Raw genomic sequence first — 25,202 nt, 5'->3', positions numbered from 1 at the left:
CTCTAAAAATGCCGCCCTGTCCTGCTCGGTTCTGACTGTGTGTGTGTTTTTGTGCGACAGTTTTGCCCGACAGCCCCAACTTCCCCTACAGACGCTACGACCGCCTGCCTCCCATCAGCCAGTTCTCCATCGAGAGCGACTCGGACCTGTCGGAGACTGCGGAGCTCATCGAGGAGTACGAGGTGTTCGACCCGTCCAGGCCCAGGCCCAAAGTCATCCTCGTCATCGGTAACGGAGCGACACGACAAACACAAACCAATAAAGACACACAAACAAACACACTCAGCGGGTCCACATAGAACTGTGGGACTTTTAGTGTCATAGTTGACATTTTTGCTGTTTTCACGCCTAAAATCAACATGGCCGTCTGCACTGTAACAAACTGCTGTAAAAATACAGCATATTTTGTACAGTAATATACCGTTCTTTGCAAATACAGCTGAATACTGTAAATTCATGTGTTTGTTTTTAAAGAACAAAATATTAACAGCAAGCTACCGTACAATCTTACAGCAGATTACAGTATTTTTCTGGTTTGGGTTGATTTGAATATGACTGTTGGTGCAGTCCGACCGTTAGGAGACCAGTAACGCAAATTTTCCTGCACATCACCGCATTTAGCAAACACTCAACACAAAGAAGTGACGAAATAGGTTTAAAATATTATGTATCAGTGATTTTATTCATTACTGAGGGAAGAATTAGGAGCAAAGGAAGAACTGAGGACGACGATTTTCAGCCCGGCTCAGACCTGCAGGGACCATCTGTAGCTGATCCATCCTGCTCCTGTGGTTCACTTAACAAGGTAACTGTGATTATTAAAAAGTCAGCCTTACTTTTAATTCTGTCAGTCTATTTTATTTATGTTTTATTCTTTGACAGTAACATAAACATAACCAGTTAGTTACTGCTTGGTGTTAGCCACGAGTCGCTAGCATGAATGCTAACGTTTCCCACACTGTTAGCTAGCAGCTAGCATGAATGCTAACGTTTCCCACACTGTTAGCTAGCAGCTAGCATGAATGCTAACGTTTCCCACACTGTTAGCTAGCAGCTAGCTAGCTAGCATCCTCCCCTTTGGCTGCAGAGTGGACACAACTTTGGGTCTTTCTTTTAAACCAGACCAGGAAAATTAATTTCTAAGCAACTAAATCCAACTAAGTTAAGTTAGCTATCTCTGTCTTTCATCTAATTTTGATCAACTATACAATGTGATGCTCCACTGATCTGTTATCAGATCTCCAAATGTACTTGTCTGCATTCGACCATTTGGGTTATTTCAAGTTTTAAAAAAGGTTTGTAGGATGTCATGTTGCTTTTCTCTCCACTTAGGAAAGGTAAATTTGCTTGTTACGCAAATGGCTGCAAAAACTTTATTTAAATGTGTACTGAACTAAATAGCTGTTATAAGTGGAACCCTCTGTTTTGCTTAATAATTTGAGTTTCCTGTTTGTATGTTTATTTTTGATGAATGTGACAGAGTTCCATATTATGTTCAAGGGATCTTTGCCTACACACCTAATATATTCTTTCTTTGTCATTTCATTATAGGCTCTTTCTTGGTATTAACTGTTTATGAAGATTACAGTACAAACAGTAGAATAACGGTATAATGGCACCAAAATACTGACAGTAATATACTGTAAGCATAAACTCTAAACAGCATAATACTGTAATATTTTTTACAGTAATAAACTGTTGTTGTAGAATACGGTGGATTTACTGTAGAATAACAGTGCACTGCTGGCAACTTTTGCTGCCAGCTCTTTATGGTAAATTTACAGGGAAAATACTTAGAGTGTATAACCAAACACCACGTGGCATTTTTAGAGAAAGATTCTTCTAAATATTATATATACAATTGAATAAAATTGAAATTGAAAGTTATTTATAAAGATATTGTAGTAAACCTAATTTTTGAGTCATTTAGGACAAATTTCATGTCATTCCGGACTAATTTCTTGTAATTCTGGACAATTTTCTTGCCATTTTGGGCAATTTTCTTGTCATTTTGGACAATTTTCTTGTCAATTCCAACAAGTTTTATATCAGCTTGGATTGTTTCTCATCATTTTGGATCATTTTTGTGTCTTTGGAATAATTTTTGAGTCATTTAGGACAAATTTCTGGACTAATTTTCTGGAATTTTTTGACAATTTTCTTGTCATTTTGGACAATTTTCTTGTCATTTTCAACAAATTTTATGTAATTTCTTAGCATTTTGGATCATTTTTGTGTCTTTGGGATAAATTTCAAGTCATTTAGGACAATCTTCAAGTCATTCTGGACTAATTTTGGTCTGGACGGGTCCATATATAACTGTGGGACTTTTTGTATCACAGTTGACATTTTTGCTGTTTTCAGGCCTAAAATCAACACCTATAACCAAACACCACATGGCATTTTTAGAGAAAGATTCATCTAAATATTATATATACAATTGAGTAAAATTGAAATTTTCGAGTCATTTAGGACAAATTTCATGTCATTCTGGACTAATTTCTTGTAATTTTGGACAAGTTTTATGTCAGCTTGAATCTTTTCTTCGCATTTTGGATAATTTTTGTGTCTTTGGAATAATTTTTGAGTCATTGAGGACAAATTTCATGTCATTCTGGACTAATTTTCTGTCATTTTGGACAATTTTTGAGTCATTTTGGGACATTTTTGAGTCATTTTGGAAATTTTTTTAGTCATTTTCAACAAGTTTTATGTCACTTTGGATCATTTCTAATCATTTTGGATCATTTTTGTGTAATTTAGTCATTTAGGACAAATTTCATGTCATTCTGGACTAATTTTCCACAATTATAGATAATTTTCAAGTCATTCTGGACGGGTCAATATATAATTGCGGGACTTTTTGTGACATAGTTGACCTTTTAGTGATATCCAGTCATTTTTTATTAATAAGTGATTGTTTACATAATAAACAATTATTGAATTTGTAAAGACATGATCATAATGAGCATAAAAACATTAGTTTTTTACTTTTAATAAAGATGTATGCAGATATATCCCATGTACTTCAAAGTCAGTTATAGATTGACTCCTAACACTGTCTACATGTCTATATGCTGCCATGTGATTGGCTGATTAGATGTTTGCATTAACCAGTGAAACCTCAAAGACAACATCACTGTTATTTCATCTGGATTCCTGTTGACTTCCTGTTAGATAACCAGCAGTAGAGATGCTTCCTGTGTAGCACCACACTGATGTCAGCTGTTTCCAATCAGATTAGACACTCAACAATGATACAGAGATCATATTTGCCTCGTTGGAGGTCTAAAAATACATGGCCTGGATGGGAATCTACCAGTCGGGGTGGGTGTTAATCTGTGTTAGTGTGTTTTTCCTGGTATTTTAGACGTAGGTTGGTATCAGCAGGTAGATCTTGTTGCATGTCGCTCACTGTGTTCGACACTCACGCTCTCCTAATCTCATTTCCTTCACGTGCCTCCATTAACCCGTCAGATACGTTCATTAATCTTATAGATTAGCCCTCCTGTTGTCGTCATTTACAGGCACCAAAAAATATTGTTTCCTTGTCTGAAAAAAATACAAAAATTTGGCAAAGAAATTCCCCAAATTTCTGAAAATTTACAAAACCTTCAGGAATAAAATTCCAATAATTCCTTAAAAGTTTCCTTTAAAAGTTTCATTTTTAAAAAATCCCCCAATTTGGCAAGAAAATTCTTGTAAATATTTTCAAAAAATGAGTAAACATCTTCAAAAAAATCCTGAAGTGATTACATATATATATCAGTAAAACTTCTAGTATTCTCTTTAAGAATATTCGCAAAATAATCAACCAAAATCCAGCAATTACTATTTTGTGAATATTCTTCAAGAAACATTTTTATATACATTTCTTTTTTTTCACCAAAATGTGACAAAATGTTGAAAATGTGGACAATTTCATGGTGAAAATATATTTTTTCCACATTTTCAAACTTTAAATTTGCAAAACCTTAAGTAGAAAAATTCCAAAAAATCCTTGAAAAATGAGCAAAAATCTTCCAAAAAATCCTAAAAATATCTAAAGTGATTCCATATATATCAGTAAAACTTTTAATATTTTCTTTAAGAAAATTCACAAAAAAAATCAACCAAAATCCAGTGAATTTCACTGGATTTTGGTTGATTTTTATGTGAATGTTCTTAAACATTTTTAACATTTCTTTTTTCCCACCAAAAAATGCTCAAAGATTTCCCAAAAATGTTGAAAATGTGGACATCAGAAGTTTCACTGTGAAAATAGATTTTTTTTCTCCACATTTTCAAATTTTAAAATGGGTCAATTTGACCTGCAGGACGACACAAAGGTTAAGCGTGGCGGCAGTAAGAGTAAGAAAAAGTGCTGTTTATAACTTTCTAGTTTATTAGAGATTCTAAATAACACAGAAAATGAGTCAGTGTCTGTTAGGAAACTTCTGGGTTTTCGGTGGGACGTTCAGGTGTTTGTCCTCGCAGTGCCGTTCTGATCTCTCCTCTGTGAGCACATCGTGGCCTCTGTGGAAGGAGAGAACAGAACGGCAGCAGCTGTCCTCTCAGCCGAGGATCATGAATGTTTGGTCTGTCACGTTCACGCAGACGGAGACGTGTGAGGTCAGGAGGACGCCGGGAGGAGACGGGGTTGGACGTTACAAAATACTCCAACCTAAGCTGAGGGCATCACCGCTGAATACAGCCATGAAAGAAATGACGAGACCAGCCTTGTTTTGTGCAATTTCTTCTTCATTTTAATGCCTGGTACCCCTAACGGTCCATCTGTTTGGACAAATACAATGATAAGAACAAAAATAGCTCATAAGAGTTTCATTTCAGAGCTGATATCAGACATTTTCCATTGTTCTGGATCATAACCAAAATCACTCGAGTGTTGCACTAATTCTAACTAATCTGCTTTGTTTTTGGGCTTGTGTTTCTCCATTTAGCGTTTGATGATTTTCCACCGGTTTTCTCAGGTTTTTTCTCAGTTGGATTTAGATCTGGTGATTGAGCAGCCAAGGCATGGTTCCAATGTTCTGGTTCTCCATCCAGGCTTTAACTGACCTTGTCTTGTTGGAAAATCCAGTCATTGGAGGCAGGAAAGAGTTTTCCAGCTGATGGAAGAAGACTGTTTTCAAGAGCAGTCCCAAAAATGACCTGGTTCATTTGCCGTTTTGTCGATTTATGTCTCGTTTTTGTCATTTTGTGTCTCGTTTTTCTCGTTTTGTCTCATTTTGTCATTTTGTGTCTGATTTTTGTCATTTTTGTTTTTGTGGTTTTTGCCATTTTATGTCTTGTTTTTGTCATTTTGTGTCTCGTTTTTGTTGTTGTGTGTCTCATTTTTCTCATTTTGTGTCTCGTTCTTGTTGTTTTGTGTCTGATTTTTATTGTTTTTATCATTTTATGTCTTGTTTTTGTCATTTTGTGTCTCATTTTGTCGTTTTGTATCTCGTTTTTGTCATTTGGTGTCTAGTTTTTGTCGTTTTTGTGTCTAGTTTTTGTCGTTTCACACAATTGCATTTGCCCTGTTCCACCTTTCGTGGTACCAGGCATTAAAATGAAGAAGAAATTGAAGAAAACATGGGTGGTCTCATCATTTTTTTCATAACTGTGCATCTAACGATCCTCCTGCTCTCTTTCACTTCACCTTCATGATAATATTTGGGAATCCGTAGACGCGTCCGTTCGGTATCGTGAATAACGACTGAATGCCATTTGGATGTTCCAGTTGGACACTTCCTGGGACATTTAAACTGAACTGAGACGCTGTTGTTGGTGGCATTTGTGCTTTTTTTGCTGTGACATTCAAACTATCTGCCAGGGAAATAATGTGCCCTCTTCATTTCCATCATATACCTGCATGGAAAGAAACTCAAAACCACAGCTTTGAACCAAATTAAGCAGGAAATGATTGTGTGAATATTTCATAGGAGACATTTTGGGAAATGCACTCGCTTTGCTCTCTGGACTGAGAATAGGGCTCAAAGATTTGGGGAACGTATCAAATTAAAATTTTCCCAAACAGACAATGTGATTTGATTTGTGATATATATATTAAAGTTTAAGCTTCACTGTCTGATAGATAGCATCTAAAACGAGACAGTCAAAGCACATCATACATGCCTGAACCACATCTTACACTCCGATCAACACAAACAACCCCTGAATCTCATCAAATTATTCAATTTAACTACAGCATTATTGAAGAGCCACACTTCGTATATTCTAAATCGCAGCCTTTGCAATTTACTGATTGCATTTTGATGTGAAATTGATCCGCTTTCAGCCCGACACGATATGAGGCTGTAAATAGAGGGGAACTGATATCATAGCTCTGTTTAAAAAGAAGAAAATCTGCCCACCAACAGCTCTACAGGTCATATTTAGCTTTTAGACAGAGCCAGATTAACTGTTTTAAGCTAACTGTCTCCTACCTGTCCACAGTTGCATTTTTAAATCACTTTAAAGGTGCCCTGTTGTGCCCTTTGTCAGCAAATCAAAAGATTCTTTTAGACGAGTTTTTAGGTCTTTGATAAATGACTGAACAGAGACTTTAACCCCAACTCACACTCTGAATAACTGCACTCTACTTCTCACACATTTACAAGCATCACTTTGAATTCAGTTTTCCTTTTACGGACACCTTACAGTCACTCCTCTGAAACCTGCCGATCTACTTTAAATCCAACCACATCATATATTATCTATCGCTGATGTTCTTTGCCTTGTGCCCACTCTTCTTGTCATCCTCAGAAAAAAGTGACACCAGTGATGGAATAAATTACGAACACTGCAGCTTGATCTCTGACTAATCTCATCTCACTCTGTCTGGCTTTCAACCAGGAGCAATTTGGGAACAGTAGACATTTCTATGGTAACGGTGGCAAATCTGAAATCACACAACGAAGCCACAGTCGTCCAACAGAAAAGCTGCATTCAGGTTTTCAGGTGGATTTTAGGCTCATAAATGTGCCTTTTTAGAACTGAGAGGTGGTATTTAAAGTCAGTCTAGAAATGTGAACATATGAGACTGGTTATGTTCATTTTGTCGTTTTCTTATATTTGATTAGCAATTCTTTTTATTCGACCAAATTAGTAAGGGTGATTGTTTTACTTTCTGACATGTTTCGACTACGTCTGCAGTCTTCCTCAGAGAGTCACCTGACGTGATGACATTTTGATGAAGTGTGATGACGCGTTGATGACATGTTGATGACATGTTGATAACCTGTGATGATGTGTTGATGATGTGTTGATGACATGTGATGACGCATTGATGACATGTTGATAACCTGTGATGATGTGTTGATGACATGTGATGATGTGTTGATGATGTGTGATAACCTGTGATGACGTGATGACGTGTTGATGACCTGTGATGACGTGTTGATGACCTGTGATGATGTGTGATAACCTGTGATGACGTGTGATGACGTGTTGATGACCTGTGATGACGTGTTGATGACCTGTGATGATGTGTGATAACCTGTGATGACGTGTGATGACGTGTTGATGACCTGTGATGATGTGTTGATGACCTGTGATGATGTGTGATAACCTGTGATGACGTGTTGATGACATGTGATGACGTGTTGATGACCTGTGATGATGTGTGATAACCTGTGATGACGTGTCGATGACATGTTGATGACATGTCGTTTTTATCAGGTGACCGGTCTGATCGATCATTCAGAATCAGTCAGATAGGCCACGCCTCCCGCCGTCCGATGGTCTCTGAAGGATGGAGTCCAGGTGTTAGAGGGTGTAGCTCCTCGTCCCTGTTCATGGAGTCGTTGGCCCTCTTTCTGATCTCTACGGCCTCTTTTATCCACCTGTTGTGCTTGTTGGTGTCTGATGTTTAATCCTCCCCCTGTCCCAGTCTATGATGTGGTTATTTCTCTTGCAGTGGTCCCTGATGGCTGACTTTTTGTTTCCTTGGTCTGCCTTTTCGTTTTGTGTTCTGCTGAGTCGTCCTGTTGTTTCTTTTTCACATTCTGTCTGATGTTCCTTTTTTTCTTGTACTGAAAGCTCTTCCTGTTTCTCCGATGTATGTTTTCTGGCATGATCTACACAGAATTTCATACATGATGTTACTTTTGTAGTCTGGTTCTATTCTGTCATTTGGGTTCTGATCGCTTGTGGCTGGATTCCCTTTGAGTGATTCAACTCCAGAATATCACCTCCTCATGACACTTGCACCTTTTGCTGAACTCTGAGCATTTTGTGCGTAAAACTGAGTCACACAAACGTGCCAAAATGCGACAACATCCCTGTCCTGTTGAAAAACAGATCATCTGTTAGCAAACGTAGGAGGTTCACATATATCTGTTCCTCTCATCACCCACCTGTAAAACACACAGTTACGAAGACAGACACACAACCCTGCTACAAACACCCTGCCATGCACACACACAAACACACACACACAGCCTCCAGCGCCTACGCTAACACACCCACCATGTTTCACACTCGCACTAAACAAAATTCACCCCCAAGCATCGCTCTCTCTCCCCAGGTGGTCCCGGCAGCGGCAAAGGAACGCAGAGCCTGAAGATCGCCGAGCGCTACGGCTTCCAGTACGTGTCGGTGGGCGAACTGCTGAGAAAGAAGATGATCCACAACGCCACCAGCAACAGGAAGTGGAGCCTGATCGCCAAAATCATCACCAACGGAGAGCTGGCGCCACAGGTAGCTGAGCAAACGCACTGCAAAAACTCAAAATCTTACCAAGTCTATTTGTCTTATTTTTAGTCAAAATGTCTCATCCCACTGGATTTAAGATAAATTCTCTTAACAAGAGACATTTCAGCAGATGGAGGGACTTATTTTAAGACAATGCATCTTAAATATCTTGTTAAGTCAAACAATCTTGAAATGATCTTGTTTTGAGTTGAATTTTACAAGAAAACTCAAAGTAAGTTTAACCCTCGTGTCGTCCTGCGGGTGAAATTGACCCGTTTTAAAGTTTGAAAATGTGGAAAAAATATATATTTTCACAGTGAAACTTCTGATGTCCACATTTTCAACATTTTTGGGAAATTTTTGAACATTTTTTGGTAGAAAAAAAAGAAATGTTAAAAACGAAGAACATTCACCAACATCCAGTGAATTTCGCTGGATTTTGGTAGATTTTTTTGTGAATGTTCTTAAACATTAGAAGTTTTACTGATATATATGGAATCACTTTAGATATTTTTAGAAGTTTTTTTCTCATTTTTTGAAAATATTTACAAGAATTCTCTTGCCAAATTTGGGGGATTTTTTTAAAAAAAAATCAAAACTTTTAAGGGAAACTTTTAAGGAATTATTGGAATTTTCTTCCTGAAGGTTTTGCAAATTTTCCGAAATTTGGGGATTTTTTTTGCAGAATTTGGGGATTTTTTCAGACAAGGAAAAAATATTTTGGTGTCCGTAAATGAAGACTGCAGGAGGATTAATACATCTCAAATTAGGAGGCTACATGAAAGCAAAAATCTATTGTTGAGTGAAAAACTGCTATTTTTTTTTTTTAAGCAAAACTGGCTTATTTTAAGACACCTAACAGACAATCCTGGTAAAATAGAGCTTAAAATAAGTTTTCCTAGCTAATTTTCAGATCTCAAGATTCTAAATATCATACCTTATTTCAAGAAATCTTACCAAGCCATTTTCACTCGTTCTATTGGCAGATTTTTTCACTTATTTCAAGGTAAAAGTTCCTATAAATAAGTTTTTTTTTCCTTGTTTTGAGAGGAACATTTTTTCCAGTGCAGAGGAGGAGCTGCGGGTGGATGGAGGGGCGGGGAGGTCGCTATCACAGCGTGCATGTAACCAGGGGCTAATTAGCAGCATCCAGATCACACGCTGCTGCAGAGAGTGATGCTTATCCATACTATTAGCATCTATCTTTGCAGCATAATGACTCTGCCTGGGAAGAACATCAACTCAGACCCCCTGCAGTTGTTTGCGCTCCATTCTTTCAAACGTCATATAGAAAATGCATGCCATGTTCTCACAGTTCCCAGCTCGGCTTGTTTAGACACACATGAATTTTTATTATGGAATTGTTCAACTCACCACCATAGTTTCCCGTTCCTCTCATCTATGACTCACAATTGGATATTTGTTATGTATTTTCAAGTAATTTGAACCCTGGAGGTCTCTGAGCCGGCACCAGAATGTGTCTGTTAGATTAAAATGCAACCAAGCGCCATTTTCAAAAGGTCTCACACTCGGTGAAGAGGGCGTTTGGTGCCGCTGGGACTAAAGCGGACGCAGCATTTGTGTTTTTTCAGACTTATCAAATCAGTTTTTATCAGGTTTGACAGAACAGGTGTTTACTCTCTGACTGAGGCCTTGTCCACATCGATACGGACCATTTACAGAACAAGTCCTGGGGACTGCTGGTTTGTCTCCAAGTGGACATGTACCCTGGACATCTGAGTTACCCCCAGGGAACAAATGAAGGTTTTTGGATTGAACTGAATGTAAAAAGTTTGGAAAACCCTGAAGTCGTGCCACTATTTGCACATTCTCCACTAAACTACGTTCTTATACAGCTAAGCTGCATTCTCTCGATTAACCCTCGTGTCGTCCTGCGGGTAGAATTGACCCATTTTATAGTTTGAAAATGTGGGAAAAAAAATAATTTCACAGTGAAAAGTCCTACATTTTCAACAGGAAATTTTTGAACATTTTTTGGTGCAAAAAAAGAAATGCTAAAAAAAATGTTTCTTTAAGAACATTCGGAAAAAAACAATTAAAATCCAGCAGATTTTCCTGGATTTTGGTTGATTTTTTTCTGAATGTTCTTAAAGACAATATAAGAACTTTTACTGATATATATGGAATCGCTTTTGGAAGATTTTTATTCATTTACATTTTTTATTTTTTTAATTTTTATTTCTTGCCAAATGTGGGATTTCAAAAAAAAAAAAAAACTTTTAAGGGAAGTTTTTAAGGAATTTTTGGAATTTTCTTCCTGAAGATTTTGCAAATTTTTCTAAATTTGGGGAATTTTTTGCTGAGTTTTTGGATTTTTTTCAGATAAGGGAACAACTTTTTTTGTGCCTGTAAATGAAGACAAAAGGAGGGTTAAAATTAACTTAATTTGTCACCCGTTGCATGAGAGGAAAGACACCCAGTTAGAAGAATGGCATCTGGAAAATTCTCTAGTGGAGTCCTGAATTCTTCAAATCAACACTTAGAGTCGTCTCTCAAGTCAAAGCAAAGTTTTACTTGTGCAAGGAATCACTTGAACAGAAAACAGTCTGAACAAGCGACTGATAATATAAAGAAACGGTTTAGCTTTTATACAGAAAGATCAAGAAGTCACAGTGGTATTTATCAGTTTCTGAGCAGCCACTTTCAACCGACTGCTCAGAAACCAACTTGTTATATTTTTATGCTCAAAGTTAATCATGGAAATTTACTTGGTTATATGAGTTCACAGCCACACAGTAGTTTGAAATCATAAAGAGCATTTAATTTTATAATAAGCGGATAGTTGGTGTAAACCAGCAACCAGAAGACCTGTGAAATTTCCTGTGATGGACAAGAGAGGACATTATGTTCAGCTTCGCATGTTAGACGTTTGGTGAAGGTTCGGCATCAAAACTACTAGGTTAACCCTTCTGTTGTCCTCATTTACGGCCACCAAAAAGTATTGTTTCCATGTCTGAAAAAAATCCAAAAATTCAGAAAAAAATCCCCAAATTTCTGAAAATTTGCAAAACCTTCAGGAAGAAAATTCCCATGATTCCTTAAAAGTTTCCCTTCAAAGTTTGATTTAAAAAAAAAAAAAAAAAAAAAATCCCCCAAAGTTGGCAAGAAAATTTTTGTAAATATTTGCAAAAATGAGTAAAAATCTTCTAAATCAGAAACCCTAAATCAGAAATTCAGAAAAATTTATTTTTTTGTGAATGTTCTTAAGAAACATTTTTAACATTTCTTTTTTTCCACCAAAAAATGTTCAAAGATTTCCCAAAAATGTGGAAAATGTGGACATCAGAAGTTTCACTATGAAATTTTTTTTTTTTTTCCCACATTTTCAAACTTTAAAACGGGTCAATTTTGACCTGCAGGATGACACGAGGGTTAAGTTCAGGCAAAATATCTTGGTTTGGGCTAAATGCAGTCTTTTACTACATATTTGAAGCCTCTCCTCCATTTTCTGGGTCCTACCCCAATTAATATAAGATTAATGGGAGCGAGAGTGAAGCAATATAATATACGGTAAAGATGAGTTGATAAAAGAAAAGGTATTTCTGAAGCATTACAAACATAATCTGGCAGGAAACATAACTCTCAATGCAGTAGCTGTGTAGAAATATCATTTTGTGGAGACTGGTTAGCTGAAACAGCGACCAGGATATAATGTATACCAGTTTCTGTATGTCTGGTCAGTTCTAGCAGTAAGTTCACATCTTAACTTGGCGTTGCTGCACCACTTCACTTGTTGAGTGTTTCACAGCATCTCCGGTTACAGTCAAGACATTTATAATTAGTTAGTGATTGGCAGGATATGCACAAGAGACTAAGTTGATTAGTCATTAGTTAATTAATCAAGTAGCACTTCTGCCTTATTATAAAGGAACTGTTGAGTGTTGTGTGTTTAAATTCCATAATCACGAATGCAAAGCTCCATTGCTACGTAGAAGAGTGGACTTCTGGCTTCAGAAAACAAACTATTTCATTCAGTGACCTCCATTTAAATTCAAGTCTACTAACTCAGGAATCCATCCATTATCTTGTTGAAGAAATTTCACTCATAGATAGATAGATAGATAGATAGATATACGATAGATAGATTATAGATAGATAGATCCTTGTTTTATGATTGTTGTAAAGCACCTTGTGATTTTATATCAGTGAAAGGTACTATATGAATACATTTTACTCACTTACTTACTTTAAAACTGAAGCAGGGCTCGGTTTTCGACTTGACCAGTGGAAGCTTGTGTTTTGGCACCATATGGACGACCAGAGTCATTTAGCACTGAGATGAATGAGTTGCAGTAGAGATGGTGCATGCTACTGTGTTAAAATTCCAATATACAATGTTAAATTGGTGAAATTACCGACATTTTCATGTAAATTCAACTCATCAAAATAATATTTGCAACTTAAAAAGTTCATCTCCATCAATTTATTAAATTTTTTTTATCTTGCAACCTTGAGGTTAATTAAGTGGTATGATTATCTTGGTGGAATTTCTTTTCAGAATATAGAAAAATATCTGTATTGTTGTGTACAAGGCCTTCCAGTTAAAGTGGAAGTAAAGATCACAGTTTTTAAATCTCACTCTGGCCTTTTGATAGGGATTGATTGGGATTCAGAACTCTCCAGAGCCTCTCTAAACTTGTTCATTTTGCATTCACATTTGCTAGTCTGTTGCTAATCAAACAGTTTGAGGAGGTACGATAGTTAAAATTAATTAAAATGAATAATAGTATGTATCTGAGGTTGTGGATGAGGTACATTGATGGCATCTTTTCAATTAAATCACTGTTTTTTTAGATTGAATTTATTCAGACATCCAATTGTTTTAGGTTATTTTTGTTCCAAAACTTGAAAAACTTTTATTAATTTATATAAAAACATCATCAACAGGGTGATACAGTTGGATGTAATCATTTAGAGTAAAATTGTTATTCTGACAAGCTTTTCCTAGTTTGTTTTTGACTGTCTCCTGAGGTTATTTTTGCTGAATGGCTCAAAAACATGTTTAGTGGCATTAGAAGTTCCTGATCTCCATCTACAGTCAAACACCTTCATCATGTGACTCCGTACAACACAATGCAACTTTATTGTTCACTTCCATTGTCCTTAGACAGTCCCACGGCTATATAGAACACAACAGTCGTAGCAGTCATCTCATCTGGATTCAGATCTCATTTAGTAGCTCATTAAACTCAGTTTATCCACTGAAATCCTTTAGTCTGAGGTATTTAAATTCAAGGACAGGTCTATAATCACCTATTATAGGATAAAGGATGTTTAAAATGTGAGAATTCGCTGTAGATTCTTTTAGTGAGCTAATTGAAAGCAGAGCGTCACAGGCAGAAATTTGGATGAGATTATCCAGTCTAGTCTTTATTTACTGCGATACAGCATGCTGGTATTAATAACTGATTTCAACAAACTGTGGGAGGACATCTTATCAAGCTTCATTTACTCAAGAAAGCCATGAGATACGGTCAAAAGTTCAGGATAACGCTTGAAAATGAACCTTGAATTTAGAATATTTAGCCACAAACAGATTGCTGCCTGATGATGCCAGATAACATGTTGACATGGACCTGCTGAGAAAGTCTCTTTGTTCTGCCTCAGGTTTAATTTCCTGACAAGTAGATGGAGAACGCAGCCTTTTGTCCATCATATTCACCATCAGCAGTGACTTTTTAGATGTATACACACAGCGAGGGAGACAGAAATGAAGACAAAAGGATCCCAATCGTGAATCTGATGTGATGAATGACGTATGTAAAGCAGGTTCAAACACCTTGATATTTCATTTTAACAGTCTCCTATAATGAAAACAAACCCGGGCTAAACAAATGCCAAAACAAAATAACAGGTATGATGGATATATTAGAAAGAAAAAGTGTGGAGTTCGTGACAATGATTTAAATTACACCCAACATTTCTGTTTATATTGTTAAAAAAAAAAAAAAAAAAAGCATTTTGTCAGTTCCTCATTAAACCAAATGCTTTATGATAGAAATATTATTTATATATATATGTATATATATATATATATATATATATATATATATATATATATATATATATATATATATATATATATATATATATATATATAGTGGTGCTAGTAGCAGAAGTCAGTCAATATGCATGAAGACAAACAAAACAGGTACCGAAACACTGCTGCAGTTATAGTGTCTTAAAATACCCACGTGGGCGTTCCACAAGGCTCCATTCTTGGTCCCTTACTGTTCAGTCTTTTCATTAATAAGCTGCTGTTAAACTGTTCCACTGCAACATGTCAACTTTATGCAGATGATGCAGTTCTATATGCGGCCGCTAAGACACCAGCTCAGGCTGTCAAGCAATTTTACAATTTATATTTTTAGTTAATTGACATGACTTTGTAGGAAAGTGTTTTCACTTTATTGATAGATTTTTGGTGATAAATTAAAGCTGAAATGAACTAAAAAAGGAAAACTTCCGTACAGTTTATAGCTGCTAAATATTCCACAGCCTGAGTGATTGTGCCTGTCTGGATATATCTGGACTTACAGAAGAAAAACACCAGAGACAGTGGTGTCCTCGTCCTTGTCTGCTTCATGACTCGTACTTCTCCACTCATGTCTCCTCATGAATCACCTTCATCCTCCGCTCAGCTTGTCATTTATCATCCCCTCCTGCATGTCGGCGTTCCATCGTTCATCCAGACATCAGTCCACAACTAAAAAACAGCCAGGTAGACATGTGAGATAGGATAAAGTGACTCGTGGCTGTTTGGCGTTTAATTTCCTTCCAGAATTAGTTTAGTGAAGCAGATTAGAGTTTGGTTTCTACAGCAATGATGAGACGATGAGCCAGAATGCTGCTGGGTGGACAACAGGCTCTAAATATTACTGATTCCAGCTGCTCTATAGTGGAGCCTGAGGTTTTGTGCACTTTTATTTAACAGCAGATTTATTAATTATCCATTTAAATAGCTGCTTTGTGGCTGATTTAGTGTGAGAATAACATGAAATGAAAAATTTGCTGTAATTTAGATCATTTAAAAGTCAGTAGAAGATCCATGGAAGAAGGTTTGTTTGAGAGTTGCTCATAAAGCATTAAAGATAACATAGCGTTACATCTTGGGAATACATGCTTTTGCTTTCAGGCTGGAAATTAGATGAGAAGATGAAACCGCCCTCATTTCTTTGTTAGATATGACGCTACAGACTGCTTACACACAGCATTATTGAATTTTACCATAAAGACAAACAAGTGAATTCCCCAAAATGCCAGTCTTCATTAGAAGCTGCATTTCTCTCTCAAAGCAGATTAAACTCAGGTCTTTATGGATTTCCTCTGGTACACCACAGATGATTAAAAACACTGAAAGCTCCTGGTATCAGCCAACATCCAGATGCTGTTTGTCTGAAGCTCCCTGCAGGGTCAGGTGATTCATGCTGGAAGCCCACAGGTCAACTCAGAGGAGGCTGTTAGATGTTCTTCAGTCTGTTGTAGAAATAAACACTAAAAGCAGTTTAATCTTAGATGGTAAAGAATTCTTTAAAGAGGCTCAGCAGAGTCCTGGGCTGTTTTAGACTCATTCATGCTGTCTGATCCTTTAGAGGGGATCTTTTATTCCATTTTACTGATAAGTCTTTGGACACTTTCCTCCGTGTAACCAGTAATTTATATCATGCTGCATTTACTGAGTTGAGATACGATACGATACGATGCAATGTGATGAGAGAAGATACTATAATATGAGATGAGATACAATACGATGAGACATGATGAGATAAGATACAATGAGATGAGATAAGATACGATTAGATGAGATATGATACGATACATTGAGTTGAGATGAGATACGATACGATGAGATGAGGTAAAATAAGATACAATGAATTGAGATAAGATACGATTAGATGAGATATGATACGATACAATAAGATGAGATATGATATGATGCAATGTGATGAGGTGAGATAAGATACGATGAGATGCAATACGATGAGATGAGATGGGACGAGATAAGATACGATGAGATAAGATATGATAATATGAGATGAGATACAATACGATGAGATGAGATATGATGAGATAAGGTAAGATACCATGAGACGAGATAAGATACGATTAAATGAGATATACGATACAATGAGGTGAGATACGATATGATGAGATGAGGTAAGATAAGATGCGATGAGATGAAATAAGATACGATTAGATGAGATATGATCTGATAGAATGAGATGAGATACGATATGACGAGATGAGATACGATACAATACAGTGAGATGAGATAGGATACGATGCGATACGATACGATGAGATAAGATACGATACTGGTTCGCGTCCCAGCCTTCCCAGGATCTTTCTGCATGGAGTTTTCATGTTCTCACTGTACATGTGTGGGTTTCCTCCAGGTTCTCTGGTTTCCTCCCACAGTTGAAAACATGCTGAGGTTAATTGATGATTCTAAATTTGCCCGTAGGTGTGAATGTGATTGTTTGTCCTGATTTAAGTTACTGTATTGCTTTTAAGTTATTTTCTAGTTTTTTTACTGTGAAGGTCTTTGGTCACCCTTTGGGCTGTTGTAAAGGGCTATACAAATGAACTCTGACTAATTCATTGATTCATTGATTGTCACCGTCGCTAGAGCGTACGAAATCTTCATAATGCGATTCTCATTCATCCACTGTGTAAAGGTCTCAGCAAGCGTCACACCTTCGACTTTGAGCCTGAACCACAGAAATAAATCAGTGTCTGAACATTATAATACCACCTTAATGCAGCGTGTCACATTTGATGGATGTGAAAATTACAATTACACAACCCTGCAGCTGCTGGCAATGACGCAAAACTATTATTATGAAGTGTGTGAAATCTGAATTTATTGTTCGGTATAGAGAGAACTACCAAGCGTCTGTTGGTTAGATGGTCAGTAATGAATGTGTGATTCTGCACGGCTCTATGGGAGTTAGGAATAGATGTTTGGTGCATTCCTGCGAGTCATTCACTGGATCTTTTCTTAGATTAGCTTTCCTCATTTTATCTGACACGCATACATTAATCTGTGATGGAATCTAGATTAGGTTTAATCTCTGCCGGGCCGCTGCTCATTCTGTGGTCAGAGGCAAATTAAACTGTCTGCGTTATTTTTAGATCACGCATCTCTGCCGCATCCCATGATGCATTCTGCCCGGAGAAATGAGCTCCAACATGTTGACCACCGCCAGCCATGAGGAAGGAAGTGATGCTAACAGGAGGCGGCACGCTGTGGCCTCCAGAGCTCCACAGTCATTCAGTCGCATTCAGAAATATGAAGCAACTATTGGACAAACAGATGAATTCCATCGTGGAGATGTTCAGTGTGCTGCCATAGTTTCTAGCTTATTTATGACTCCAGATCTGCCACTCATTAGTCATTTTCAGGGGGTTTTAACTGCTTCTATTGTTTGCCTGACAAATTATGTTATTTTTACTATTTCAAGGTAAAAGTTCCTTGAAATAAGTTTATTTTCTTGTTTTGAGAGGAGCATTTTGTCCAATGTACAGATCTGTAGCTGCTTGTTATGGGGCAGCAGAAATCTTGCCTCGTGCTCTTTTGACATTTACACACAAACTGAGGCAGCGAGTGAAGATAATTATGACTCATGATGCCCTTGCTGTTTTCCAGGAGACCACAATAACTGAGATAAAGCAGAAGATTATGAAGATCCCAGATGCTAACGGTATCGTCATAGACGGGTTCCCTCGTGATGTCGGACAGGCCCTGTCCTTTGAAGACCAGGTGAGTCTCTAACCGGCTTCCTGAACCTTTAAAGTGGTTTTCATTCACTGATGGGATGAGTCACGACTGCAGGGTTGTCTTTGAACAGATAAATCTCACAGAACTGGCAGTCGGTTGTGTCATCTGTTGTGGTAAATCTACAGTAATCAGCCTCAAAACCAACCCTCTGTTTCCTTTGTGCTTCCAAAGTCATTGAGGACATGAAGACAGGAACTCTGGTGTCGTCCTGTGCTGTTTGGATCCTTTAGGTACTGCTGGTTGTGGGATGGAGTCTTGTTACAGCTGAGATGTTTGATCAGATTGGGATCCAGGTCAGCGTGTTGAGCTCTTTGTTGTGGTTCTCTACCCAATCCTGAGCAGCTTTTGCAAAGTGATGGGGTGCATTATCTGGCAATAGAAAGTCAAGGTTGGCGTTCTACATCTACATGGATGCCAGGACTCTAGACTGTGTATAAAAAGGGACATAGCCTCCAGCTGGAAACCTGCATTATTTCTAATGGCCACCAGGAGGTGACTCGTCTGGTTGCAAATACAAGTCTATGAGAAAATGATGTTACTTCTCAGTTGAATTGTTGCCTCACTAAACATTTTCCTAACAAGCTTATGTTCTCAAACTCTAGCATCAAGTCTTCTACAATGTAGCATGATGTTATTTCATAAACTGAGATGTGGTTTAAAGTGAAACAGATTATAATGCCGGGTATGTTTAACCCTCGTGTCGTACTGCGGGTCAAAATTAATCCGTTTGAAAATGTGGGGAAAAAAAATGTTTTTACAGTGAAACTTCTGATGTCCACATTTTCAACATTTTTGGGAAATCTTTGAACATTTTTTGGTGGAAAAAAAAGAAGGGTTAAAAATGTTTCTTAAGAACATTCACATAAAAATCAACCAAAATCCAGTGAATTTTGCTGGATTTTGGTTGATTTGGTTCCCTTAAAAGTTTTATTTTTTTTTTAAATCCCCTTAATTTGGCAAGAAAATTCTGTAAATATTTTCAAAAAATTAGTAAAAATCTTCCAAAAAAAATCCTAAAAATATCTAAAGTGATTACATATATATCAGTAAAACTTCTGATATTTTCTTTAAGAACATTCACATAAAAATCAACCAAACTTACAGCACGAGAATCAACATAACTAGCAATTAATATGCTGCAGTGCAAGTTGACAGAATACACTAATAATTAAAACATTTAAAAGGTGTAATAAAAACCTTTGATCAGCCTTCCAGTGCCCTGCCTGCAGTTTGTCATGTTTCTGTCAGCTTAGTGCTGCTGAAATCTCACTTGTAAATAGCATTTATGTCTTAATTACAACAGGGAAAACAGCATTCTCCTAAAAACTCCAATATATCCACACTAAAAAATGAAGATGTGTCGGCAAATAAACACAGAAGCCAGCCAGAATCCATTTTAAAAGATAATTAAATGCTGAAAAATAAAACTGGCACACTGTTTTAAACCTCATGTGTCCAACGCTGCAGGAAAACAATCAGAATTCAACATTCATACACTCTGTTCAATGGTAGCCTTAAAACTGTTCCCACAAAGAAGCGTTTACCCTCAATAACTGGAAGTGAATCCTCTTTAGAGAACACATCAGTTCCCATCACAGTTAGAGGATTTTAATTTGACTTTATGCCGCTCACTAATGCAAAATAGATGCAAAAATATTGTTGTTGTAAACCCTGATGAACCGCAGCTGCTCATCTGGGTGAAAAACTTTGCAGATAAATTTTCAAAGCTGATTAAAAATGTATGACTCATAAGGAGTGTAAATACCCCGTCGCTGACCCCTCATCAAACCCTGGTGGTGGTTCTCAAACCGCCGAGCAGCTGACGGTGACGTCCTCTGATCCGACGCCGCTGGAGATAAAAACCAGAGAGAAATCCTCCAGAGCGAGTGGAGGACGGCCAGCTTATTTACATATCTGGCAGGTGCCTCTCTGAACGGCTCTTTGTGTGTGTTGGACGCTCAGTTAACAACTTTTACTGCCTACATCAGGAAACAAACACTGGAGCTGGTCGAGTATCAGGAACAGAACGGCCCTGCTGCTCAACGACTGGGAGGAAAGAACTGACAGTAGTTTACAGTAGAGTTTATATATTCAGGGATATCTAGCTTCCTCAAATTTCACTCAAAATGCTTTGATTTCAATTTCACTGGAATTTGGTTGATTTTTATGTGAATGTTATGTATGTAAACACTTTAGATATTTTTAGGATTTTTTTTGAAGATTTTTACTTTTAACTTTTTAAAACTATTTACTAGAATTTTCTTGCCAAATTTGGGGGATTTTTTTTTTTTTTTTTTAAATAAAATTTTCAAGGGAAACTTTTAAGGAATTATTGGAATTTTCTTCCTGAAGGTTTTGCAAATTTTCAGAAATTTGGGGAATTTTTTTGCTGAATTTTTGGATTTTTTTCAGACAAGGAAACAATATTTTTTGGTGCCCATAAATGAAGACAACAGGAGGGTTAAATAACTGCAAGAGACGGAAATGTAATTTTTCCAAGAGAAAAAATTTAAAAAATAGAGTTTTCTCCTGGTTAACTTAGTTACGGTGATTCGGTGTTAAATAAACAGTTTTGGAGTTTACAGATTTTTACCGTCATGGTTTCACAGTTTTTCACAGTAAAATTTAGGAGCATTTTTTACAGTGTTGAGGGTCAGTGAGGAAAGACCAGTCACGAAAGCCAACGTAAATGAGCAGCATGAGGATGATAAAGGAGAAAAGGCTGGTTTCTGTTGGATACGAGTGTTTGTCCGAGCTGGAGGCCTGTGATGGAAAAGTGGAGCTTTACAGTTGATTGGTCAACTGTGACACCAAACGGTCGATTCCTTTTAGAAGAATTGATGCTCTTAATTGCATTTAAACTCACTTAGCATTTATTAGCTCTTAAATGGTGACTTTCAGGGGTTTATCTGGGTCAGAGCAGGAAAAGCCCGACCTTATAATCTGGTAATTTTAGCTGCATTACAGAGGAACAAGATGGAAAGATGTCCTATTTGGAAAGGATTAAGATTCCAAGAGGGGGTGAATGTTGGCCTTTTCCCACAGCAGCTAAAGTCATTGTTCCAGATTTTATTTTAGCTGCCACCATATTTCAGGAGGTGGTCATCTACAAATTAGGACATTTCTCAGAAAAGCGGGTATTTACTGTTAACCCTGTGAGCCCCAGGCTATTGTCAGGCTAATTTCTTTCCCTTTAAGCTCTTATCTCGGTCATCAGTGAGGGCTGGTCATACATGCTGGATCTGGTTTTTCCATAACAGTCTAAACTATTCAGATCCTCCTTCATCTGATATGAGAAGACCTGCAGGATTTATATTAGCTTTGTTTTTACATTTATCTCACTGGCAGAAAGATACAGCAATGGTATTTTTACATGAGTGTGTAGAAGAGACTATCTGGAATCTGGAAATATCAGAACCATTATGATGGGTCACTGTATGATTTGGGAAAAGGAAAAAAATGTGCATAGTGCCAAATGGAATTAACCCTCCTGTTTTCCCCCATCCTATCAGTGTATATAAATGAATGGATCCATATTTCTACTAAAATACAATCGTTGGTCGACATTTCACCAACTTTTGAAGCTCTAACATCAGTAGAATCTGATGTGTTAAAGTTTGACCAGACAAGGTTCCAATTTGTAGATGTTTTGACTTAAAACCCGTTTAAAACGATTCACAATTTATGCCCAGAGTTCCTTCAATTTGACCAAAATGACGAGAACACACACCTGTCCAAAAGTCTGGGGTCACTAAGAAATGTCTGTATTTTTGAAAGAAAAGCAGTTTTTTCCAATGAAGATACCATTAAATGAATGATAAATCCAGTGTAGACATCGTTAATGTGGTAAATGACTATTGTAGCTGGAAACAGCTGGTTTTTAATGGAATATCTCCATAGGGGTACAGAGGAACGTTTCCAGCAACCATCACTCCTGTGTTCTAATACTACATTGTGTTAATTAATGGTGTTGAAAGGCTCATTGATGATTAGAAAACCCTTGTGCAGTTATGTTAGCACATGGATAAAAGTGGGAGTTTTCAAACTTGCCCAAACTTTTCAGAAGTAGTGTCTATAAGGATATGTACAGCGTTGTTTCTATCAAAATGAGAATTCAGTTTAGTGGCTTCAGAGCGTACCATCTGGGATCCAGGGCTGTACGGTCACCAGATTGTGAGTTTCTCTACAGATCAGTGATTTCAATGTGTGATCTGATGTATTCCCTTCGGTCTGTCGGAGCCTCTGGACACAACTCGACCTGCACTTCCATTTTTAGCTGCAGCTCTGAAGCTGTTTCCATCTCTGCTGTCAGTCGCTGTTGTTCTGTTGATGTGTCGCTTAAAGAACGTAAATGTTAAAAACTGATTAAATGGGTGTTTGTGGGCGCCTGCAGGAGAAGCCAAATGGGCCTCTTCTGGATGTTTGCTGAACGGCGGTTTGCTGCTTTATCCCATCATCTCTCAGTGAGCACATAGAAATGGTTTGTTAATGCAGACAGCCGAAGCCAATTAGGGCTGTATGGACTCCGTCTGCTTCAGTCTGTTAACAAATGGAGCAAAAGGCAATTTGTGTCTCTAGCAGTTTGTCTCTTATTTCACACCAATTACTGCACAGACACACTGAGACAAATGGAAATATCACTTACAGTGCCGTGAAAAAGTATTTGCTTCCTTCTCCAATTCTTATTTTTTTGAATATTTCTCCCACTTAAATGTTTAAAATCATCAAACTAATTTAAATATTAGACAAAGTAAACACAAAATGCAGTTTTTAAATAATGATTAAATGTTTTAAGGGAAAAAAGCCATCCAAACCTACCTGACATGCTTCTCATGGCTCATAAAACAATTAAACAAATGGCAAAAGAACAGACCAGTTTTTGTACAATTTGAAGTTTTCTATTAAGAACCTAAAACCACCACTGGTTAGCTGTGAATGGTGATGCTTGATTCAGGGATCAGAAAACACAAATTAATATCAGATAATTATGAATTAGTGAGGAAATAGTCAGAGACCACTCAGTATTTCTTCACCTGTTCCCTCAGAACTCAGCATTATCCACAGTGCTGTTTTTCAGGAGCTTTTCAGCTCTACTCACATTTTTGTGCACCGTGTTGGAAAATGTGATTCACGGCTGATTCCTTCTGTTGCCAAGTGACCAAAAAATAATTAATTGCAGGTTTAAGTGTTGGAGAACAGAGAGCAGCGGAGTCTGATCTGTTATCAGCAGACAAGCAGGAACTGTAGCAGCAGAGAGGAACAGTAGGATCCCTTCAGTAGACGATTCTAGACGTGCATATACAGTAAACGTCAACCAAATCCAGCAAATTTTGCTGGATTTGGTTGATTTTTATGTGAATGTTCTTAAAGCGAATATCAGAAGTTTTACTGATATATATGGAATCTCCACTCATTTTTTGAAAATATTTACAAGAATTTTCTTGCCAAATTTGGGGGATTTTTTTCAAATAAAGCTTTTAAGGGAAACTTTTAAGGAATTATTGGAATTTTCTTCTTGAAGGTTTTGCAAATTTTCAGAAATTTTTTCAGACAAGGAAACAATATTTTTTGGTGCCTGTAAATGAAGACAACGGGAGGGTTAAAAGAAGAAAAGGTCAGCAGCAGCACCAACTCAGGCCTGAGTAACACATTTAATTTGAGCTTCACAAAGTCCAGCACAAAGACATTCCTGAGTAGCTAAGGAGCGCCGTGTGTGCCGAGCATTTAAAGGTCAGCGAAGGACGCCGTTATCTCACTAATGCAAAGCTTCAACGAAGGGAAGCCGTTTGGTTTCTATGGTCCTGAAAAGGTTGAGTCCTCTTCATCTCGAACCCGGCTGCTCCACCACCGGGAGTTTTCTTCTATAAAAATCATCGGGGGCGGTTTGTTACTATTCACGCTTCCTCCTGTTTGTGTTTCTGTTGGTGAAATGCACATGATGAACACTCCAGAGTCCACATTTAACCCGGCGCGCCGCCAGAGCTGAAAATAGCACCGACGGGGCTGTTTGTTGAGGCCAACCAGACTCAGACTTCAGTCTTGAGAAATCAAAGTTTCTGTTTCCATGGCAACCACACATGTGCGCTTGTTATCCTTCTGCAGTTTGTGTTGCTGATGCGGAGCGATACTCAGAAACTGCAGCTGTTTCTGTTGAGAAATCAGAGCAGAGAATAACGAGACCTATACACAGGACAAATTAAAGGAAAAACCTGAATCCGCTACAGCGGGGGTGTCCAACATGAGGCCCGCGGGCCAAGAGCGGCCCTCCAGAGGGTCCAATCCCGCTCTCAAAGTGTAAGAATCATCCATCCATCCATTATCTATACACCGCTTAATCCTCACTAGGGTCATGGGGGGGCTGGAGTCTATCCCAGCTGACTCAGGTGAAGGCAGGGGACACCCTAGACAGGTCACCAGTCTGTCACAGGGCCACATACAAAGACAAACAATCACTCTCACTTTCACACCTACGGGCAATTTAGAATGATCAATTAACCTCAGCATATTTTTGGACTGTGGGAGGAAGCCGGAGTACCCGGAGAGAACCCACGCATGCACAGGGAGAACATGCAAACTCCATGCAGAAAGATCCCGGGAAAGCCGGGACGCGAACCAGGGATCTTCTCGCTGCAAGGCTAAAGTGCTAACCACTACGCCACTGTGCAGCCCGTAAGAATCATAGAGAAGAAATTAAATGCAAATTGTAAATTAGTAAAACTATAAA

At 37.7% G+C, this 25,202-nt stretch overlaps 1 protein-coding gene across 1 annotated transcript in view; it reads left to right on the top strand.

The window, feature by feature from the left end:
- Positions 1-25,202, top strand: part of ak5 (adenylate kinase 5) — a 107,256-nt gene that overhangs the window by 7,553 nt on the left and 74,501 nt on the right. The window contains exons 3-5 of the mRNA XM_023291208.3: positions 61-228; positions 8,510-8,682; positions 18,347-18,460. Of these exons, the coding sequence (XP_023146976.1) occupies positions 61-228; positions 8,510-8,682; positions 18,347-18,460 (455 nt within the window). The remainder of the gene's footprint in view (positions 1-60; positions 229-8,509; positions 8,683-18,346; positions 18,461-25,202) is intronic.

Source organism: Amphiprion ocellaris, chromosome 10 (assembly GCF_022539595.1).
Source record: "Amphiprion ocellaris isolate individual 3 ecotype Okinawa chromosome 10, ASM2253959v1, whole genome shotgun sequence".
Lineage (NCBI taxonomy): Eukaryota > Metazoa > Chordata > Actinopteri > Pomacentridae > Amphiprion > Amphiprion ocellaris.
Note: the sequence above shows the minus strand (reverse complement) of the source record. Positions and strands in the feature narration are given on the sequence as shown.